The 13,224-nt window shown below is 38.7% G+C and overlaps 2 protein-coding genes across 2 annotated transcripts in view; both read left to right on the top strand.

Moving 5' to 3' along the window:
* The window catches only part of rab3b.L (RAB3B, member RAS oncogene family L homeolog), a 51,113-nt gene extending 45,593 nt beyond the window's left edge, over positions 1-5,520 (top strand). The window contains 1 exon segment of the mRNA NM_001092851.1: positions 2,356-5,520. Coding sequence (NP_001086320.1) covers positions 2,356-2,537 — 182 coding nt within the window. The 3' untranslated portion in view covers positions 2,538-5,520.
* Positions 5,521-12,599: 7,079 nt separating this feature from the next.
* The window catches only part of nrdc.L (nardilysin convertase L homeolog), a 50,216-nt gene continuing 49,591 nt past the window's right edge, over positions 12,600-13,224 (top strand). Inside the window, exon 1 of the mRNA XM_018258427.2 lies at positions 12,600-12,898. Within this exon, the coding sequence (XP_018113916.1) occupies positions 12,615-12,898 (284 nt within the window). The 5' untranslated portion in view covers positions 12,600-12,614. The remainder of the gene's footprint in view (positions 12,899-13,224) is intronic.

The raw sequence follows: 13,224 nt of genomic DNA, 5'->3' as shown, positions 1-13,224 counted from the left end.
AAGAACTTTTAAAACCATGTCCACATTAATAGTGGTAGCACATCATAAAACCAAAAGGTTGGTGCTCGCTGCAGGGATATTACTCATAACTCATATGTGAAAAATGTAAGTCATATAAAAATATACCCTTAAATAAATATGCCTCCTTCCCTGTGGATAGCACAGCACACACACCCCACCCCTACACATGATTCATTTTTTACGCAGTCTTTAAAGAATCCCTTTCCTTTTTGCTAATTTTGTTGCACCAGCCATGATGTTTGTTACATGTGCTGGTATGTTATCCTGAACAATGTTGAGTAAAATATTTAGCTGTGTTTCGCTGCAAAAACACCCATAGACTCAGCCCATAGAGGCTGTTTTGTGAATTTTCATAAAGAAAATCGGGTCAGATTAACCAATCACATTGCTTTAACCCATATATTTTGATCTGGAGCTTGGATATCTATGTTTGGAGAGATATATTAACAGTAAATGGAGTTTCATCAGATATACTGTAAGAAATCCTTTTGAATACAGTCATATGAAAAAGTTTGGGAACGCTTGAGGCGTTTTGTTTATCATTGGCTGAGCTTTCAAAGTAGCAACTTCTTTTTAATGTATAACATGCCTTATGGAAACAGTAGTATTTCAGCAGTGACATAAAGTTTATTGGATTAACAGAAAATATGCAATATGGATCATAACAAAATTAGACAGGTGCCTACATTTGGGCATCCCAACAGAGATATTACATCAATACTTAGTTGAGCCTCCTTTTGCAAATGTAACAGCCTCTAGATGCATCCTATAGCCTTTGATGAGTGTCTGGATTCTGGATGGTATTTTTGACCATTCATCCAAACAAAATCTCTCCAGTTCAGTTAAATTTGATGGACAGTCTGCTTCGAATTATCCAATAGATTTTCGATGATATTCAAGTCAGGGGACTGTGACGGCCATTCTAGAATATTGTATTTCTCTCTCTGCATAAATGCCTTTGTAGATTTCGAAGTGTGTTTAGGATCATTGTCTTGTTGGAATATGCAACCCCTGAGTTACTTCAACTTTGTGACTGATGCTTGAACATTATCCTGAATAATGAATCTCCACCAAATTTGACAGTAGGTAGCAGGTGTTTTTCTTGTAATGCTGTGTTCTTCTTCCGCAATGCAAAGTGCTTTTTGTTATGACCAAGTAACGAAATTTTTGTCTCATCAGTCCAAAGCACTTTGTGGCTTGTCTAAATGAGATTTTGCATACAGCAAGCGACTCTGTTTGTAGCGTGAGTGCAGAAAGGGCTTCTTTCTCATCACCCTGCCATACAGATGTTCTTTGTGCAAATTGCGCTGAACGATGTACAGATACACCATCTGCAGTAAGATGTTCTTGCAGGTCTTTGGAGGTGATCGTTGGGTTGTCTGTAACCATTCTCACAATCCTTCGCATATGCCGCTCCTGTATTTTTCTTGGCCTGCCAGACCTGGGTTTTACAGCAACTGTGCCTGTGGCCTTCCATTTCCTGATCACATTCCTGACAGTTGAAACTGACAGTTTAAACCTCTGAGATAGCTTTTTGTAGCCTTCTCCTAAACCATGATACTGAACTATGTTTGTTTTCAGATCTTTTGAGAGTTGTTTTGAGGATCCCATTCTGTCACTCTTCAGAGGAGAGTCAAACAGAAGCACAACTTGCAATTGGCCACCTTAAATACCTTTCCTCATGATTGGACACACCTGCCTATGAAGTTCAAGGCTTAACACGCTAATCCAACCAATTTGGTGTTGCCAGTAATCAGTATTGAGCAGTTACATGCATTCAAATACATTCAAAATTTTAGCACTGTCAGTTTTTCACATTTGATTTAATTGAATTAACTGAATACTTCTTCACTAAAAATCTTTGTTCAGAAAACACCCCAGTACTCAGATGTTCCTGGGAAATAAAAGACATACCACTGTTATCTTTTTTATTGAAAGTGGAGTAAGTTACTGTATTATGCAGGCTGAGAGGGGTTCCCAAACTTTTTCATATGACTGTACATATATACATAGCACCATCTTTGTTCCACAGCTTTGTGATAGGGATTACATTTTGTTTCCACAAACAAGGCTATAAGCTAATGATAAGTCATACTTATTGGATAACTAATTAAACAATAATAGCAATTAAACAATTATAACATCAACTTTAATGTGGTTTATAGTGATTGTTCTACATAATTTTTTACCTAAAAAAACAGTATATAACAATTGTATACGTTAAACATGAAAAAATAAACTGCTATATAAGAAATACGCATTTAGCTTTCCAACTCTCATTTTACGATGTTTCTCACTTCCAATTCTCTTGTTTTTATTTATTTATTTTTTCAGGCTTTGAGTTTTTTGAAGCTAGTGCTAAAGAGAACATCCAGGTGAAGCAAGTGTTTGAGCGCCTGGTGGACATAATCTGCGACAAAATGTCAGAAAGCCTGGATACAGATCATCCTCCAGGAGGGGAAAATTTGCGTTTTACAGACACTGCTCCTCCCATACATCAGAAGTGTTCTTGCTGATCTGGGGCCACATGAGACCACATACCCTACATACAAAGTTACAGTTTTGGCCAATGACTGATAATACCAGATTTGGTCAAATTCACCCAACCTTCTTTTGGGTGTAATTGACGCTGAACCAGCTGTTACTATATATAGTTTTTTCCAATGCATCCCATGTTATTAGTACTTGGATAAGAGAGGCTAGAAATGGTTTTTAAACATAAAATACCTTCCAGGTTAAACTTGTATTTCCATGGCAAGGAGCCTAAAACACATTAAGGGACATGCCAAATTTCCCCAGGCAAGTCTACTCCTGCTAAACAAATACTGGGTCACGGCAGCGCTGACTTGTTCTGTGTGAAGAACTTTCTTGTTTTTCTCCTTATTTCCTGCATAGTTTAGGCTACACAATACCCTATTCTGCATCAACCCATACTATCCCATCTCCCTGGCACCATATTCATATTTTACATCGCCTTACAATAATTTCCTCCACCAGTTCAACTAAAACACTAAGGGCACAGATGGGAACTGTTATTTGGAAACCTGTTACCCAGAAAGCTCTGAATTACAGGAAGCCCATCTCCCAAAATCAAATAATTACATTTTTTTTAAATGACTTTCTTTTCTCTGTGATAATAATATAATTAATCCTTATTGGAGGCAAACCAATCCTATTTGGTTTATTTAATGTGAAACTGATTTTTTTGCAGACCTAAGGTGTGGTGATCCAAATTAGAAAATACCCTTATTCAGAAAACTCCAGGTTCCAAGCATTCTGGATAAAAGGACCCGTACCTTAAATGGCATTAAAACTAACCAGACATTCTGGTGTGAACAGAGGCGTTAGTTTGAAAAGTCAACTTAAAAAAATGGTGTGTTCCCACTTTTTTACACCATTTTTTATAGTGGGATTCAGTGAATTCAGACAGGTCTGACAGTGTTATCAATAAAAACAATTCATACATTCATAAGTAGAATTTACCTGGTTTCAATGGATGATTACTGTAATTGTGACGCATGGCTTTATTTAAGATGCAAGGACTACACCTGAGCATTTTAAAGGAGATTTAACCATTAAAATAATTTTGAATAAAATGCCATATATTATATGCTTAGGGGCAGATATATCATAATGTAAGATAAGAGCTCACTCATTACTATGGGATTTTTACAATCTTATTTATCAAATGGGAAACTTTCACCCATTGATAAATTCTAAAAATCCCTTAGGACTGAAAAGAAAGTCGTTGAGTTTTTCTGTAGCAAGCTCTAATCATACATTTTGATAAATCTGCCCCTTAGCGTAATGTTCCAACTTAAGGGTGCAGCATCCAATGCACAGAAGACCACCATTTTGGATTTTATTAGGTATGTCAGTGACACTGCACAAGCTCGGTGTGCTCTAAGCAGCTGTTCAAGCTATGTTTAGGGGTCATCACAAATTATCAAGTAAAAAATTAGATTTGCCTCACTTAAGCTGTCATACAAACCAGCGCTACAGGGCTGATGCAAATTGCACTGTTGTCTGAGCTGTCATGTCAAGAAGCAGAATTAAGTACTTATCAAACTTGTATCGTGACTAAACTACTACTAAACGTGCTGGGGTTCCCTTGGGCTGGTACAGAAGCACAGAACACATGTACAGCATTTCTACTGTACTTCTTTGTTAAGCTTTAGTTCTCCGTCAAAGGAGAACAAATATACAATCACTGGGAAGGGGGCAAAATGTTTGGCACCCCCCATAATCTCTCACCTGATTCCCTTGGCTGGTGTTCCTTTTCGTTAAAAAACTGCACCAGCCTAGGGTATTTCTATAGCATATCCTCGTTGCCATGTTCTTTGGCTTCTTACCTATTCTTTTCGGTCCAGTCTGGGCAGGCACATATGCATTAGAGTGAAAACTGATACTAGACACTTAGGGGGTTATTTACTAATCCACGTATGCAAAAATCACGAAAAATTCATGATTTTTTTTATATAAAATCGGGCTTTTAAAAAATAGCGAATTTTTCAGAATTTATTAAACCACGAGGCTGGAAAACTGCAAATCTGAAATCTTGGCATCTCAGACCTGTCAAGGTTCCATATAAGTCAATGGGAGAAGTCCCAATGATTTTATTGATTTGCACTGGGTCTCGTGCCAAACCCCGAAGTTTTCGGAGGTTTCAGGCAAAATTCTGAGGTTTCGGGTGAAAACAATGAAAAAATCATGAAAATTTGATTTTACCTCAAAGCAAAGTTTTGGGAAAATTAAATAATAAATAAGCATTAAAACCCTAGCGGCTTAGATCGGAGTTTGTAGCAGCCAATATTGAGATAAATTCAGACCTTGATAAATAACCCCCATAAAGTCAACTTTTTCACTACTTCCCATGCAACGGCCCAGGCCTGCAGAAAGGAAGACCTAGCCAAATTACCTTGTACAGAAATGCCCTGGGTCAGTGCAGTTATCTGCTAACGGGAGTACCAGCCCAGGGTTTCTGGCAAGAGATTATAATCATTAAGGGTGCCTAACATTTGGCACATTTGGGAATATGAAAGACAAATTATTTAAATATAACACCTGCCAGTCCACCACCCATATTTACTAACCTTTTTGAGGATTTGGTACAGTTTAGTAATGAAAGGAGAATACAGCCATGTATCTAAGAGGCAGCATATGCTGCATAGTACCTGAGAGGGAGCAAGTCTGGAAAAAAGTGACTAGATGTTTTACATATGTGTGCCTGTGAATAAGTCCTGGCATTGAAATGTGTTATTTACAAATATCACTATGGATGGGTATATTTAATATATGTATATATAACATTTGCAACAAAAATTTGGAATTAGTGTCTGGTTTAGTTTCCTTTAAATTGTACACTTTTAATTTGAAACAAATGTGCTAAGTGCATTGGGATTAGTTCATGGGAAAAAACACTACAGCATCTGTAATCTATTTAATGTCTGTTGTTCTGAGGTTGAATGCTTAAAGTCAATAAATCTCAAGTTTTTTTTATTTCTTTTTCTAAGATCTTTTTTTTCGTGGTCATATTTGCATTTTTTTAAGTAACAGATATCAATTACCAAGACATTGTCTTTGATATAGAAACGGCCTAATGAATACATAACAAATAATTAATTATTTGTTATGTATTAATTAATCAATTCATTTTTTATGGTCACGATGCAACATGAGGATTTTTAATGTGCTATGTGCTGCATGCTATTATACAGTGGAGTAACTATAAATTTGCTTCTTCTGTAGGGGGCCCACAAGTGACTAACAGTGAAGGTCACCTGTGATTTTGTCGGGGTGGGAGCCAAGACCCCTAAAGTTATGCCACTTTTATTATATGAAATAAGCTGGGCTGCACAGTGCATAGGAATTGCGATCTTAGTAACAAATATTTTTCCTCATATTGGTGGCAAATGCTATGTGTTCTGCTGTTAATATGTTGGGAAATGTGTTCTTGTGCAAAAAGAGATCAGGGTGGGCTTGCTACGCAGTATGTGCACTTGGAGGAGAAGCCACTTCACTGTGTACTGGTAACAGGCAGATAACAACCACAAGATTGAGAATGGGCTGCTTTTGACTCTTTTGATATCTGCTGCAATGTTGTTATTGCCTCCTAATTATTATTGGGGCAGGGACTGCTGTGAATGATGTGTAACCTCGGTAAAGCACTGCATGAACTGATGTTTATAATAATAATGTTTAAATGATATGATGTTAGGTGTTACCTGCTTGAGGTGTCCTTCCCCAAAGGCATGGGCCATTGGGCCAGGTGAGAAGCCTGCAGGGTTGCTCACTACCTATTACCTGGCCTTTGCAGCCCTAGCCTAGCAGCAGCCTGATTGGTGGGTTGAGGTCAGCCAATCAAGCCAGACCCTGCCCTATATAAAGCCAGCCCTCTTCATCCTCCTTGCCTGAGCATTGACCTACATTAGCACTGTGGCATTGCCTCAAGCTAAGGTTCCTGCTCTAGCCAGCTTCCTTATTCTGCCTTGTCTTGTCTGAACCCTTCTCTGCCTTGTCCTGTCTTATCCTGAACCTTGCATTGTTCTGATCCACTCTTGCTTTAAACCTTGCCTTGCCTGTTCCTACTCCAGTTCCAGTCCTGCTATGACCTTGATCTGCCTTGCTTTAACCATGCCTTGTCCTCCTGCTATCCAGTCATTCTACTATCCAGTCCCCATCCTGATCTGACTCTTCACCCCCACTGTCTTTGTTCCTGTCCAGTCTGCTCCTGATCTTCACCTGTTCTTTCCTGATCTGACTCGTCACCCTCGTCAACCTGTTCCTGCCTTTTCCTTGCCGTGTCCCCATATACAGCACCTGCCTCAAGGACTTACCCTTCCCTCATCTGCCTTCACAGCGCCCCCTACCTCACCCTTGGCAGCCCCCAACAAACCTGACCACACCAGCTAAACCCAGAAGTGCCCCAACCCACCTGACCACATCCAGTTAACATTAGGTGTGCCCCCAATCCAGCAGGGACTATGTTGTCCTGAGACAGAAGGTATATTTTTAGGTTCTGATTGGAAACAGTCATGCACATAAATCTGGTGTAAAATGTAAGATCCCAAATTTTGTCAATTTCTTCAGTTTCTATAGATCATTTTGTGTTTGGCATAGCCCTCTAGGAGTATTAACTCTGCTCTTGATATTTGTCAAATGCCAAGGCACACCTTACTTTGGAAAGTGTTGCAATATCACTTATGAATATATTAAATAGTAACAACACATGTTACATTTCTTCTTTCAAGCTCACAGTCAAAAATCCATTACACTCACTTTAGATCAAGAAAATTTTGCAGTTCCTAAACAAAGTATTGTAATGAACAGTATCATTAGCTTTCCTGAGATCTAAATAAGAAATATCAACTACTCCACAACTGTCCACTTTAGTAACCAGGTTAAAAAATTCACTCAACTTAAGTTTGGAATTATTTTTAGCAATAAATCCATGCTGCCTTGGAGCCTTCAACTTGAGACATTACCATTTAAGTGATTCTACTGATTCTAGCACTATCTCTAATATTAATATGTTTGTATGATTCTCTTTGTGAAGGGTTTGTTTTCTACCACTGGGAACCACTACTTCCATAACTGAATAAAACAGTAAACAGTAAATATATGGGTTACTTTAATTCCCTCCGGTGTAAGCCTTCCAGACCCTATAACTTTTTGACACTTTGGCGAGTTATAATTTCGCTTCCTCTGTACTTAATGTGTTTTTGTCTGTATAGCTATTATCATCAAGCTAATGCCACTATTTTTATTTTATTAACAAGCTTATTTTATTTACCATTGTGCCATTGACCTAACAGATATTTTCTAACTCAGCAGGATTCTTGGAAATATTGTTTACCTATGTGATTTTAAGTCAATATAATGACAACTACTGGAGAATGTTTCACCCTATATACTGGATGTTTACAGACCAATGTTACTGTTTATCACCAAGGACCAATGGGTATAACTAAGTACCTTTCCACCAGTTATTCAATATTATAAGAAGGAAGAAACAAGCAAGAGAAAGGAAAACTATTAAGGATAGCTGCACAGGGACATAATACATACATGCATTGATATTATAGTTGTCATGGCGTAAAAGGAGTATTTATATTGATTAGAGGTAATTCTAATGTAATTCTATGCAACTTGTATTAAACTTATTGGAAATTTGTAATTAAAGTTACGTTGAACTGTTGGTTATGACTACAAGTAACATTGAAATAATGCTGAGCAAATCAGCTTCTCTCCAGTCTAAAAATTCCTCTAAAAGTGTGCAGGCATTACGGGAAATTAAAACTTGGATAGAGGGAGCTAACTATTACAAAATATGGTACATGCAATTGTAACCAGCAGTGCAGAGAATGCTGAGGCACACACAGAAACATGTGGCATTTAAATGTAAAGCTACAATCTAAATTGCACTCATAATACTCTCTGGTCTGGGCTAACATGTCCACACACTTACTATCCTGTCTAGGTTAAATCCACAGTACTTTATCACTGACCAGTCTGGGTTAATATACCACAAGTTCACTGTACTGCATTACTTACCTGTCTGTGGTAATTGGCTCTAAATATATTCTCCTGTACACCTGGCCTGTTTAGTATAATTTGTATAAACACTGCACTGTGTTGCTTGTCTGAATGGTGGCAATGAGTCCAAATAAAATATTGCAATGTATTGCTTGCTTGTCTGGAATAGGAATGTCATATCAGCAGTAGTTTGATATAAACTCTTTACAGAAAGTCCTGTTGGCAAAGCAGTCAGGTTTAGGACCTTCAAGTAACAAGAGCTATCCCTGAAAACCGTTCAACATAACCTATAGGTAACCTTTAATCTACATTCATTTTTTTTTTTATTTCAATACATTTTTATTGTTTATAGCGAAATTTGTACAGACCATTGTTTACATCAAACATCTCAAGCATACCTTTGTCCACATTGAAATAGCTTTGGTGGCAAATGAATCACATGCAGGGGATAAGTACTTGATCAAAACAGTTAATCTATAGTAACTCCTACTTAACTACCCAAATGGTCAATGTTGAAATATTACCATTTTAACAACAATGTTTCAATAGACAGTTAAATATCTGAATATCTATATTCAATCCAGGGACCCCAGATTAATAAAATGATGAGTGTCAAGTAAAATACTGGTCATTTTTTTCTTGGGACATAATCCAGTCAATTCTGGATGTTACGGGATCAAATGGGAATGCGTTTTTGTTTCCAGGCATGCGCTAGGGTCTTTTTAGCAGCAGTCATGATAAATGTAAACAGTCGGAATTGAGCATAATTCAGTCCTTCGGGTTATATGTCTAATAAGGCTATTACGGGGTCTCTGAGCAGAGAAACTTCAAATATAGAGCAGGCCATGTTGGAAAATCTGATCCAAAATCTTCGAGCCATGGGACATGACCATCATGTATGGTACATTCAGCAGGCCTGGACTGGGAGTCAAAAAAGGCCCTGTCATTCCAAGTACTCAGAGGCCCAAACTGCCTCCTACCAGCCCACTATATGGTAACTTTTATGGAGCCGTACAGCAGCCCCTCTGGCATTTGCCAGAACCCACAGATTGCCAGTCCGGGCCTGGTACATTGTGCCTATTTCACCGCAGCCCCTGAAGCAGCCAGGGTCAGTTAAGGGGGAGAATTTAGCTAACCGTGCTGGTAATAGGTTCCAATGAAAAAGTACTTTATAATTTGTCTCCTGCAAGGAAACATTATTTGACAATCTCTTAGCTGTACTACATTCAGTTTTAAAGTATCAGTATCACTTTAATTCATCAGTGTCGGCTGTAGGGTCACATTAAAGGGATACTGTCATGGGGGGAAAAAAATGAATCAGTTAATAATGCTGCTCCAGCAGAATTTTGCAATGAAATCCATTTCTCAAAAGAGCAAACAGATTTTTTTTATATTCAATTTTGAATTCTGACATGGGGCTAGACATATTGTCAATTTCCCAGCTGCCCCAAGTCATGTGACTTGTGCTTTGAACTTCAATCACTCTTTACTGCTGTACTGCAAGTTGGAGTGATATCACCCCCTCCATTTTCCCCCCCAGCAGCCAAACAAAAGAACAATGGGAAGGTAACCAATTAACAGCTCCCTAACACAAGATAACAGCTGCCTGGTAGATCTAAGAACAACACTCAATAGTAAAAACCCATGTCCCACTGAGACACATTCAGTTACATTGAGAAGGAAAAACAGCAGCCTGCCAGAAAGCATTTCTCTCCTAAAGTGCAGGCACAAGTCCCATGACCAGGGGCAGCTGGGAAATTGACAAAATGTCTAGCCCCATGTCAGATTTCAAAATTAAATATAAAAAAATCTGTTTGCTCTTTTGAGAAATGGATTTCAGGGCAGAATTCTGCTGGAGTAGCACTATTAACTGATGCGTTTTGAAAAAAACATGTTTTCCGATGACAGGATCCCTTTAAGTTCACTGCAAATAGCAGTCAAGAGTCCTGGGTTAGAGTCTTGTATGAAAACTGGACCATTTTATAGAGGTTATGAGTATACTGGGCACTGCAGACATTCATAGTTTATTCTTAATAAGGAGGGGAAAATGTTTTCATACAACACAATGTAGAACTGATATGGGGAAATGAAAAAGAAATTGCAATATAATGGCTAAATCAACAAGCAAACAGCAGTGAGATCCTTACAAGGTTATTTTCACAGATGAGCTCATGCTGAGATGTACAAAAAAGAAAAGTATTTAATCTCTTAAATCCATGGCCAAGTTTCACAATGACTTGTTTTTGATTCTTAGGCCGCTGGCACAGCAACGCTTTTGTCTGCTGAATGACAAGCACCCTATTGAACGCACATAGAGCAGTGACAGGCAGAACATGGAATTCCCCTGTCTCTAAAATTCACAATTTTAAATGTTCATAAATAGGCTTCCAAACAGTATAGTATACAATGTACTGGAAAATCACCATTTAAAAACCCAGAACCCACTGCTTCTCCAACTTGCAGAGACTTCCTGGCACCTCTGTTCCACCTTCCATTAGGAAACATCCTTCATGCAAGTTCTTTGCTGTCCTCACAAATATACTGGGTAGTATTTCATGATATAGCTGAGAACAGTCTATCCCACCATTCTCCCTTGTATACTCTCTCGCAATAGTTACTGATATGTCACATGTCTACCTTTTCTGCTTCAGTTCCATGGGTTCATGCCAGTATGTGTTTTATTATGAATGTTTGCAGTGTCCCTCAATGTTGCAAGCTGCCTCTTGTCTTTGCATATCTGTGTCTTAAAAGTCTCCACTCACAAAGAGCAAAAATAATATGTAAATGCTATCTTGAGCACAAATAAATATGGCAAGCAACACACAAATGTTTTGTGTTGCTCAAAGGAAAATGTTAAATTGTTTTCAACTTTTCCAGTGGAGCTACATGGTTAATACAGGTATGGGACCTGTTATCCAGAACACTTGGGACCTGGGGCTTCCTGGATAACAGATCTTTCCGTAATTTGGATCTTCGTACTTTAAGTCTACTAGAAAATAATTTAAACATTAAATAAACCCAATAGGCTGGTTTTACATCCAATGAGGATTAATTATACAGTATCTGAGTTTGGATCAAGTACAGGGTACTGATTTATTATTAAAGAGAAAAAGAAAAAATGTCAATAAAATGGAGTTTATGGGAGATGGCCTTTGCATAATTTGGAGCTTTCTGGATAATGGGTTTCTGGATAACGGATCCCATACCTGTGCTGGCAATCATCCATCAAGTTCAGTGCCTCCAAATGACACCCAACACACACACATAAATATATATTATATACAGTGCAATGCTTGCTAAAAGTACTAAAGAACAAGCCCTATTCTTAGCCACTACACTTTAAACTACACCTTCACCTTTCTACCCTTATTTGAAAAAAATGTAGTTGCCTTCCTATTGATTGTAGGCATGTTTGCATCTGTATCTGTACTTATTCGCTGGACACATTTTCAGTAATTGTAGCCGCTCAAATTGTCACGTATGTTAAAGGGAAGAGGGTGTGTAAGGTTGGACACAGTTATTGAAAACAAAAAAATAGAAAAACAAAAGCTGGTTTCCGAACAGTACCTTTTAATCATCACTGGGAAACAGTTCACACACCATGGGACATATCAGTTGATAAAAGTGCAGAATGGGCACTGCACTCTGCAACACAGAGCAGCTAACAGACATTTCATGGATGGGATTGGCTTTGTGCATTCCTCTCATAAAGGAACATGGGGGATCAGCTGGTACTGTTAAAGCATCTGGAAAATAGTTTTATGCCACAAATGATAAGCCTTATGCAAAGGGCTAACACAGAGGATGAAAGTGTACAGCAGCAACTCTGTAAATAGGACTCTTTCTCCTCAGCAGTTTTCCTCTGTAGCTTCTCTCTCACTTCAGCGCCCAGCAGCACCCAAGTCAATTCTTAACTCGTACACAACCCTGTCCGCCACGGAACCTACTGCTACTGCTAGGGAAGTAACTGCTAGGGAACACATTCAGCCCCTACAATCCTACGTCTGTGCTTCATGTTTTCACATTAAGACAGACTTCTGACAGTCAGAGGAAGAAACATGCCCACTGCCTCTCGGTTACTTTTGATTGGTCTTGATGTGGTCACATGGTTCGGCGGCGCTGAGCGATTGGCTTACGGTTTGCTCAGTGGCATCGTTTTCGTATTAAAAGTCGCCGGGAGACAGCTCGCTCTCGCAATTCCCTACAAGAATCTCCAAGAATCTGACGGGACTTGCCCAGCCTTTAGAAGAGACAGCTCTGGTGATCTGCAGGAGATTTCCGCAATAGGCGAAATGGAAGACAAAACTATTGTAAAATCCCCGAATGACCCTAAGAAGTACCGGTTAGTATGACACGGGCATGAGACACCTGTGCTAGTCTATTAGTCCCTCACTCTATCCCTTTCTCTGTACAGCGCTTGTGCCTCTGTTGTGCCATCTTAGTCTCTCCCTGTCTCACTAACTCATACACTTACTTAATGTCTGCATTGTTTGCTCCATTACTTTATTCTTTACTGGGTATCATGTGCCACCAGGTCTGCACAGGAGCAGATGCCAAGAATTAAAAGACCAATTTCTCAGTGTTCCATGTTGATGTACACTCCTTTGAATACAGATCCCCAGTGCAGAATTAGATCAGTTAGAGGCATCTAAAGCACCCCCAAATATT

The sequence above is a fragment of the Xenopus laevis genome, chromosome 4L (assembly GCF_017654675.1).
Source record: "Xenopus laevis strain J_2021 chromosome 4L, Xenopus_laevis_v10.1, whole genome shotgun sequence".
In the NCBI taxonomy this organism is placed as follows: Eukaryota; Metazoa; Chordata; class Amphibia; order Anura; family Pipidae; genus Xenopus; species Xenopus laevis.
Note: the sequence above shows the minus strand (reverse complement) of the source record. Positions and strands in the feature narration are given on the sequence as shown.